The following is a 10,401-nucleotide window of genomic DNA, read 5'->3' on the forward strand; positions in this document are numbered from 1 at the left end:
TTTAGAGAATTCTAAGATAAGTCTTGCTAGCTGATGGCTGTGAAATACTACTCTTTGTTGTTTTCAACTCCATTTCCCTAATTATTGTTATAATTAACCATCTTTCCTGAGATTTACTGCTCTTTATGCATTCAAGATATTAAACCTTCATTGGTAAATGGCTTTATTTATTTATTTATTTGTTTGTTTGTTTGTTTGTTTATTTTGGCATGCCCTTCTTGAGCAAATATTCTGTGTCAGGCAATGCCAGTCAAAATCATCAGAGGAAGTGGAATTTCAGCTAATTCTTACAGAAGGAGTAGGCTTGTGAAAGGAAATGGAATGTATATGTGGACATTCCTGACTGTACAAAGGCATGGAAATGAAAATGTACCCAGTGTGCTTGAGGTACACAGTCAGGAGACAGTCTGATATGGCTGGAATGCAGCCTGCATGGAGTGATGGGGGTGACTGATGAGGAATTCTGACTCACTTTGCAGGATCCCAAATCTAAGTGGCCATCTTTAGCCTCATGAGAACAGAGCAGAAAGGGACTTTCACAGTTACCTACCCCCCAGCAACTTCAGTTTGCACATCAGGTAATGAGGCCCAGAAAAAGCAAAGTACTGTGTGGCCACCATGCATCTTTTATGCACCTAATGGGATTGAGGGATGCAAACTCCAATCTATATCTTCGTCTCAGACTTCTCAAGGGAGCTCCAATCCTGAGTATCTATCAGAAATCTTCAGTTGGAGGAAGATAAATATTAGTACAAATCCCCTATTAAACTGTATCACCCAACATGAACCCCCCCCCACCCAGAAAGTATAAACTCATTCATCCCTCATCCTTGCAAGACCACCATCTAAAAAGGAGGTCCCAGTGGGAGAGTGGTGTGATTATGGTCCCTGGTGTTAGACAACTCTTGGTGAGATCTCCTCAGCCTTCTACTAACTGTGAACCCTGGGAATGATATTTAACTGCTCTGACTCTCAGCCTTCCACATTTTTAAAGCACCAGTGTTAGGAACCTGGTGAAAAACTTCAGGAGTTGCCCATTCCCATCCCACGGTGCCTATTCCATTCTTTAAAAGAGGTATCCTGGGGGCGCCTGGGTGGCTCAGTTGGTTAAGCGTCATGCTCACGTCATGATCCCAGGGTCCTGGGATCGAGTCCCATGTATGGCTCCCTGCTCAGTGGAAAGCCTGCTTCTCCCTTTTCCTCTGTCTGCTCCTCTGCCTACTTGTGCTCTCTATCTCTCTGTCAAATAAATAAATAAAAATCTTAAAAAAAAAAAAAAAGAGGTATCCTGGACATGAAATGAAAAGTTTGACCACCAGAAGGAATACTTGAAAATGTAACAGCATAACGGGATAAACACACAAAGTCATTACATGCCCACATGAGTTTCTGTGCCAATTTATTATGATAGGATTGGCTGCCTGAGAGACCGCTGAAGAAAGAGCGTCATTACATCATTTCCATTTAGTTGAATCATCCTCCTGTTTAGTCTCAGGGGAAGAAAATCTTCACCTACTCTTCTATTTCATAAGCTTTTCAGTTATCTTATTTTGACTTCTAGAGTAACATGAGAAAAGTTTGCGAACTTCAGTCTCGAGACACAGAAGGTAATAAGGAAGCACAAGGTGTGATATTGACTTGGCTAAACAGAACATTGAAATGAGAGTCAGGAGGTCCTATCATGAAGGCACTTTGGAGAGGTCACTTCTGTCGCCACGCATGGAAATGAAGTTCTCAGACACCAATCTGAGCGGCCCTGCAGGGCTGCCTCTGCAAGGGAGAGCAGCAGCAGCTGAATCCTGCACATAGTTTTTATTTATTTTTTCTTTATCAGAAAAGCAAGGACAGATGCCGCAAAGCGTGGGAAAGGAGTACAAAGGGATGGCAAATATCTTGAAGCAGGCTTGCATTCTCCCCTGCACGTAGGCACACAGGGAATCAGTCATGGGATAAGGGAAGAGCGGGATATTTGGGCTAGCAGTTGCTAGGTGTAGAAAGGGGGGACTGAGGGTTACATTCTTTCATAGCTCCTAACTTATGCCCTGCCCCTGGGGATCGTGGGATCCTACTCTTATCGGACCATTGCATTCAACAGCCCGAGAACAGGAACGCTGCTGACGTTTCAGCTGCTTCCACAATTACTCCTTAGGGCTTACAATATATTTTCTAAGAATAACTCCACAACTTCCCTTATACCAGCCTCATCCATTAAACAAGATAAAAATACTAAGTTCTCCCAACCACTCAGGAGTATTTAGGATGTTAACCCTTAGAATACCAGAACCAAATCATCATCACCTTCTGTGTACAAAATACCCATTTGCTGTTTTTATTAAGTGACTTTATGAATAATTCACAGAAGTAAAAATAGATAATGAAGGACAACTAAATCAGAAAATTTAACAAGAATTTAAATATATCAAACCAAAATTGTATTCCTCATTTTCCTAGCTTTGAAAGTATGTATACTCAAAAAGGGCATCATTCCTTTGAATACTGCTCACTCCTTATCAATTCTCATGCCTGAACCTGTAATATATCCATCTGTAGGTATTGATTTCTCTCTTCTTGCTCACTTGTATCCCCAATAAGTTCTGCCTTTTCTTATTTCTAGTTCTTCTTGTACTTATATCATCAAAACAGAAAACTTTTCAAAACATTGACAGCTCATAATTTTGTTGAAGGGAGGATAGCCATCTTCTTTGCTCCATAATTGCAAGGTATTTTCATTTTTAGATTGATAAACACCGATTAGAATGACCAGTCCAATGACTTTTTTTCCATTTCTACATGATCTATTTCCTTCTTCTTACCTGAATTCAGCATTTGTTCACTTAGAAAACTTATTGCTTCAATACTTGACATATATTAAATATACAATATCATAAAAGATGACAGAAAATTGTCCAATGTCCTTTGAGCAAATTGGGATGTTCTTACTTCTTGTTGTAACATATTGTATGACAAGTGACGAACTGAGAACATCATTTATCATTTTGGTCCTTAGAAGTATGCTATTCACTACTTGATTTGGGGGTTTGAAAAAATTCATTTAAGATATCATCATTTGAATACTCATAGTTTGAGATATCAATTTCACTATCAATAACGGCATCTAGAGTATTGTTGTCACTGTACTTCTGTCTTCTGATCTAATAATTGTAAAATGAATTCCTCTGTCAATTTACTTTTCTTTGCCAGTGTGGGAAGAAAAATGAAAAAAAAATTCTCATTAGTGTTCAGTGAAAGCTGGATTAAGTAAATGCAAAGATGGAGTCTCTTCATTTCTTCTATATCTTTTTGAAAGATGGTGTAATACTTTGGACAGTGCAGTAAAAAACTAAATGGTGATGTGGTATTATTTATTTTAGTATAGCTTCATTCCTAATGTAAACTATCCCATCATTCTTGCTTTTTTCTCTTATTTTTTTAATCTTTTTAGTAGAACTAGGAATAATTAACTAATAATGAAATAATTTTTAGGATGATGAATAGCAAAGTATTTTAAGATATGGGAAAAATAAAATCAATGAGATCTCACATGTCAATTTTATAAAAGGGCCCAATTCTCCCATGTGGTATGTGCAAGATAATATGGGCTTATTCTATTTAAAAATAAGAGATAAATTTTCTCCTTGTTCTTTGGAATACTTCTAAGAAAGAGTAGAAATCATTAAATAGCAATCCTTACAAATAGTTTGAAAAGTTCAAAAACAAAAATTGGATCCAATGGACCCTGATTGTTTATCAAAAGTTAAATGAGATCCCATCTGGAAAAGCAATCTGAGGTCCTAGATGATTGGTTTCCCACTAAATACTCCAGCAGTCAAATTGAAGAGATCAGAACTCTGCATGATAGATAACAGATTAATGGTATAGAAGCAATTTTCCCTAGGAAAACACCATTTTTAAAGATATGTGTTGGTCTAAGCATGAGCTGCAGGCCACCTTTATTAGAGTCACCTGGATCTTGTTAAAATTGCAACTTCTGAGACCTTACCCCAGACTTACTGAATCCTTTCCCTGGGGTTTGAGAATCAGGAATCTGTACTTTGAACAATTTCCCTGGTAGATTCTGATGTTCACTATAGTTTAAAAACTGCTGAATAGATCACATCCAAGGTTTCTTTAAATATTTTGCATATTGTGATCCCTGATTCCAACATCAATGGTTTTGCCATTCGACTTTAAGTACCTATTTCTGATTTGGTGTATTTGGTAGATAACGATCCATACATGCAGCACTTGTTTATTGAGTATTTACTCTTTGCCTACCAGGCTGGCTGCTAGGCAACAAGAGAGGAAAGGCCCTTCCCATTAGGGGGCTTACATTCTCTTTTGGATACGCATAAAGTTAACAATAACCAATGTAATTTCAGTGGGTGAAGAGTGCCACGAAGAAAATAAAAAAGGGAAATGGGATGGAAAATTACATTTATGGAGAGGGCAGTGAAGGATGTCCAAGGCCATCCAGTTTAACAATTTCAAAGACCATCATGTACTTAGATTACAATATGCATGATGATCCCTGGAGTTGTGCCATGCTTTATCACGAGAAGGCCATGCTATGCACGTGACTTTTCATCTGAGAACTGGATGACAAGAAAGAGATGTGTGTGTGTAAAAATCTTTTGACGTTAGACTAGGGAACAGCAGACTCTGAAGTGGAAGTGAGCATGACTTGTTCCCAAAAAGGAAGAAAAAAAGCCAGTGTGGCTGGAGCCTGGTGGAAAACGTAGGAGAGCTGTGAGAGTTAAGGTTGAAGCGAAGAGAATGCAGGATAGGGAGCAGTACTCAGACTTGGCTAGTAATCTTAACATATTTTCATAGTCAATATACTTTCTCAATATCTGAGACCACTATGACACAACACCTGCACAAACCTTCAACACTGTCTCACACCTCAACATTCTCAACTGCTCTTTAGGCTTCTTGTTTTTTTGGAAAAGTAGATGCTATCACAGAAGAGATTGCCTATATGTTCCCACCACCAAACCTACCAAATTACCCACATCAGAAACTATGGTCCTTACTTTCTCTCATGTGACAAATCTTACTGAGGTGGCCCCTTTTCACTGCAATGATCACCCACTCTAGGACTGTGATTGTGTCATTATTCCCCTTCTCCCCTGACACAGCAATATTCCTCTCTCTACCAGATGAGTGAACATATTCATGAATGAACAAAGAGATGAATTCATGAAAGATATGAAAATTGGGCAGCGGGAGTATAAAAGGGAAGTGTCAGTGGGATTCTCAGATGACTCGCCTGATCATCTATGTGATAGGTAGTAATGTTAGCTGGAATGGGCAACACATAATGGATCTTTTTTGGAGGGAACATAATGGACCATCTTGATTTCTCTATATCTTTGTGTACCCCATGGGGATGTTAAGAATGTAGCAAGATATTTAGATCAGAGACTGAACTAGAGAGGGAAATGCAAGAATCATATGGGTGGATGGAGATTGAAGATATAGGTATAGATGAGATGGCTGCTTAAGCAGAGATCATGGCATGAAAGGGGAAGGCGGCCAAAAATGAGAACCAAGGAGCTCCCAACATAAGAGTCTTCAGTAAGTGCATGAGTGGGGGGAGGGGCAAAGGGACAGAATCTTCAAGCAGACTCCCCACTGAGCACAGAACCAGACACGGGGCTTGATCCCACAACCAATGAGATAATGACCTGAGCTGAAACCAAGAGTTGGACATTTAACCAACTGAGCCACCCAGGTGCCCCTTAAAGGGGATAATTTTTTAAAGTAATTGTATACTGCCATTACATTGTAAAGAATTGAAAAATATAAAGAGAGAGATGACATCACGAAAAATGGCAGAGTAGGGAACTCAAAGTTTCCATGCCAAAAATGGTCAGAATCAACTTTTGCAGGACTCTGGAATCTAATAAAAACTTACAACAACGAGAGGAAAACTAGTTGAAGAGAAAAGCTCCTGAATTGCAGTAAGAGAGTGCCATGGCATTTTAAATTGCAAGCCCACCATCCCCAACACTCTAGATCGGTTAATGAAGGTTGCTAGTACCAGAAGAAACATTATGGACCTTATTCTCAAAGAACTGTGTCTATGGGTCTCTACCATCTGTCAGGTCCTTCTCACGGAGAGCACAAGGTTTCTCTATATTTTGCCTCAGAGCCTTCCCAGGAGTGGAGCGGCTTTTGCCAAAAGCATTTAAAGGCCTGGGTATTAGACCTAGCAGGTTGGGGCAAAGGACAGTACTGAGGACAAACAATAAATAGAATGAGAAAGCTGGGAGGAAGAGGCTGGAAAAGGAGATACATGGGAGAATAAGAGATTTTAAAAGCTCCCCAATATACAGGGAGATTGAGAAGACCACACATATGCCCGGGATGGGATGCAAGTGCTTCCAAGGCCTGAGGAGGCCTTTCACCTCTGGCTGGCGTTCAGACTCTGTGCAAGTAGGAAGTGAAAACTAATGCAGAGTTGAAAACGGTCTGGATAAGCAGTGAATGAGTTCCCCAGCACAGACCAATTTGCAAAGACTGAGAGTGTTTCTTCTTTTTTTTCTTTTACTGGCTCCAGGTATTTAAAGTAACGGTCAAAACACCAGCTGATCACTAAGCTAAGGCAACAGACTTTAGTGGTACACATGATAAAAGAATACAGACTTCACAAAAGGTCACTAAACAAACAAACAGCAGCCTACAACAACCAGCAAAAAATCCTGAGGAGAGGGAAGAATAGGATTCCTAGAGGTGCCACATTATAATATTCAAAAGGTCCAGTTTCAACAGCAAAAAATTATAAAACATGCAAAGAAAGTATGACCTATTCACAGCAAAAACGAAATTAGTAGAAACTGTCCCTGAGGAAGCTGAACTTACTAGGGAAAAGATTTTAAGTCAACTGTCTTTAATATGCTCAAAGAGTTAAAGGAAACCATGGACAAAGAAGTAAAATAAACCAGGAGAATAATGTCTCACCAAATATGGAAAATGAATAAACAGGAAGAAATTATTAAAAGGAACTAACAAAATTCTGGAGCTAAAAAGTACAGTAGCTGAAATTAAAAATTCAATAGAAAAGTTCAACATCAGATATGAACTTGCAGAATACACTCACCAAGACACATCATAGTTGAATTGTCAAAGCCAAAGACAAAAAGAGTATCCTGAAAGCAGCAATACATGTTAGGTTTTATTTAGAACCTGATCCAAACAAACTATTAAAAAAAAAAAAACTATGACAGAATTGAGAATTTGAACACGGGTTGGACATAAAACAGTATTAAGGAATTATTAATTGTTAGGTGTGAAAATGTTATTGTGATATAAATATACATATATATATAAATTATATAAATATATGACAGTCCTTATAGACATGTACCTTGAAATACGCACAAAATTGTATTACGACTGGGATTTGCTTCAAAAATAATTTCTAAGAGTAGGAAGTGGGTAAGAATATACATGAAATAAGACGCAATGAGTTAAATGTTGGAGCTAGGTGATGAGTACGGTGGCTTTCATTATACTATTTTATTTTTGCATATGTTTGAAATTTTCCATAACAAAAGTTAAAATAAAGTTAATGTAAACTACAAAGAGAACACAATTCTAATTGAAAAAGGAACAAAACAAAAAGGTATTAAGAATTCGAAAAAATTCCATCTCCTTTCTTGCCCCCCCACCCCACATACACATTTTGGTAAAGAAAATGGTGAACATTGGTAGCCAGGAGGACCACAGGTTGGGAGCAGGGTGTTTGTGACATCTTGCTCATAGATGTTTTTGCATTAATTTTGTTTTTTTTAAATATTGCATTAAAATACGATTATCTTCACTACTGAGGTTTTTCCGCACCCCCTTAAATTTTGCGCCGGCGTCATGGAGGGGGTAGGGATGTATCCCGGGAGCAAAGGAGAGGAAGAGGCAAGGCCCCAGAGAAGAACGGAACGGCCAACAGGTCCCTGAGAAGATACTGCCCTTCCCCAGCCGCAGAGAAAGGCCCAGGAATATACAAAGAAGGGAGAGCCACGGAGCCCAGGCTGGTGCTGTTAAAGACGCGGCAGCAGAGAGGACCTGTGCTGGCCAGCCTGCTGTGCGCCCTCGCGCGGGCTGAAGCCGGCACGGGATGGGGGCGGTGCCGCTCGCCGTGACGAAGGCCTCACGTGACCCGCCAACGCGGACTCGCGCCCTCGCTCCAGCGTCAGAGCCGGCCTTCACTCACTTGCTTCTCGGTGCCTGCTCCCGGTGGACTTGAGGGCGTGCGGGCCAGAGGCGGCCCCAAAGAGTCGGAGGCGGAGGGGAAGCAGGTAGGGGACCGAGAGGAGGGGGAGCGTTCCCTGGGCTCGGTGTGGGAGAGCCCACGCGGCCCGCGGAGCCCTGCTGGGGGACCGGCTGTCCCGCGGCGAAGCGGCGCAAGGACCGCAGCCCTCACGCCCCACCGCAGCCCGCGTTTGGCCGCAGAAAATGCTAGGCGGAGGGCTGGACCGCGGCGAGGCGATGACCCTTCGGAAACACCTGCCTCTTGCGCCCCCCGCCCCCGTCCTTCTTGGTGTAGAAAATGGTGGTCAGCACGGGGGATGGGGCGGCTGGGTGTGGGGGCGAGGCGGCCGTGAGGGGTCCGGGAGGGGCTGGGTAGCGTCGGGTCGGCGGGGAGCGCTCGGCTGCAGCAGCCCCCGCTGCCCCCACCCCGGCCCTCTGCAGGTGTGCAGGTCTAAGTGTCGCGGCGGCGCACTCTTCGGCGAGAATCGAGAGGAGGAGGAGACTGCAAGGATAGGCCCAGGTCGGTGCGGGGGACAGTGGGGGCCGAAGGGAACGTATAGAAAGCCCTGAGACCCCAAATTCCCTCCCGCCACCCCCGCCCCCACCCGCCAGCCCGTCCTCCATCTTGGTGCCTGCAGAGGCCTGGGCAGGGATAGGCAGGGAAAATGGTGGGCTTTGGGCGGGACGGGGGGGGGGGGTGGAGAGGGCTCGGACGGGGAGCCCCCTGAAAAGCGTAGGGAGCCTCTCCAGTGGGAGAGTGAAATTTTAAAAAGCATTTGAAATCCAGGGCTCTGAATTTTGAAAGGTGCGTAGTAGGGCCTCTGTCCTCGGTGCTGATCGTCCCACCAAGAAAATAGCCCTTTTTCTGGTCTCTTACCTCTAGGAGCAATGGCGTCCAAACAGAAGCAAGCGGTGAAAAATGTCAACATGGAAAATGCCCAGCAGGAAAAGGAAGGAGAAGAACAGGGCCCCGTGCAGAATGAAGAGGAGTCACGCAATTCGAGAGGGGGTGAAGGCCAGAAGCATGGAAGAAATGTCAGGCTGGGGCGAATGAGACGACTTGTCCCTAATTTTCGGTGGGCCATACCCAGCAGGCATATTGATCACAATGAAGTGGGAGATGATGAGGAAAAGTTTGTAGGGCAGATGATGGAAGTCAGGAGAAAGACTAAAGAGCAGCAAATGAGGCATCATAAGCGCTTCCAAACTCCTGAACCTGATAATCATTATGACTTTTGCCTTATACCTTGAATCCTAAGGTTTTCTCCGAGGTCAATAATGTGACCTCTGCTCTACAAGCTTGTAGTTTTGTGATTTACTTTTTCTGTAAACCTTTTGGTGTTTCCACTTAACAGTTTGTAATTAAATATTGTTTTGTCTCAGTGTAAAATTTTCTGTCCAGTAGGACAATTTCACTCAGTTTTAGGAAAAACTATTCCTTTCATAATATGAAATTAATAAAGCAGTTTAAAAAGCAATCTTCCATTTTCACCCTAGTCTTTATTTTTTAATACTACCTTTCCTCTCCTAGCTACCTGGACTCAAGATCTCTAGTCTTTGACTGTTTTTTATTGTTGTTGTTCCCATCCAATGAGCAAGGAAGGATCATACTCATAACTCAACATCTGATATAATTTTAAGAATGTATGTCCTGTTTTTCAAGGAGTGTGAGTCCACCACCTACATAAGAACATCTTGGGAGGGGAGCTTTTTGAGAATATAAAACATCTGGCTTCTATCCTCCAGACCCACAAATGGGCACTCCAGAATTGCCATTTTTAACAAGCTTTCCAGGTAAATCTAAGGTACACCTGTAATCTGAGGCCACTGTTATATGTATGTATGTATCTATATGTACATACGTGTGTGTTGTCATATTAAATGTGAATGATAAAGTAAAATAACCGGATGAATGCTTACCTGAGTTTGATGGACAAAAACATTAAAAAGGAAAAGTACAAGGCCTTAAAATAGACTGATTGGAAGAGTGGTAAGGATAGTGGTAGATGAGGGTACTGGAGTTCAGAGATGATAAGTACCAAGCTACCCCCTACTATATATCTGGCCTGGGCCATTTTCTCTAAGACTCTTTCATCTGGAGATAACAGAATATTTGACTTTTGTAACTGGTAACAGGTTGAGGAAGGTCTA

The 10,401-nt window shown here is 42.0% G+C and overlaps 1 protein-coding gene across 1 annotated transcript; it reads left to right on the top strand.

Moving 5' to 3' along the window:
• Positions 1 to 8,152: 8,152 nt before the first annotated feature.
• Positions 8,153 to 9,740, top strand: BEX4 (brain expressed X-linked 4). The gene is made up of 3 exons (XM_032398917.1): positions 8,153 to 8,297; positions 8,692 to 8,770; positions 9,134 to 9,740. The coding sequence occupies exon 3, from the start codon at positions 9,139 to 9,141 to the stop codon at positions 9,499 to 9,501; it is 363 nt and encodes a 120-aa protein (XP_032254808.1). The 5' UTR covers positions 8,153 to 8,297; positions 8,692 to 8,770; positions 9,134 to 9,138; the 3' UTR covers positions 9,502 to 9,740.
• Positions 9,741 to 10,401: the final 661 nt, after the last annotated feature.

This window comes from Phoca vitulina, unplaced genomic scaffold, assembly GCF_004348235.1.
Source record: "Phoca vitulina isolate PV1807 unplaced genomic scaffold, GSC_HSeal_1.0 scaffold122, whole genome shotgun sequence".
NCBI lineage: Eukaryota > Metazoa > Chordata > Mammalia > Carnivora > Phocidae > Phoca > Phoca vitulina.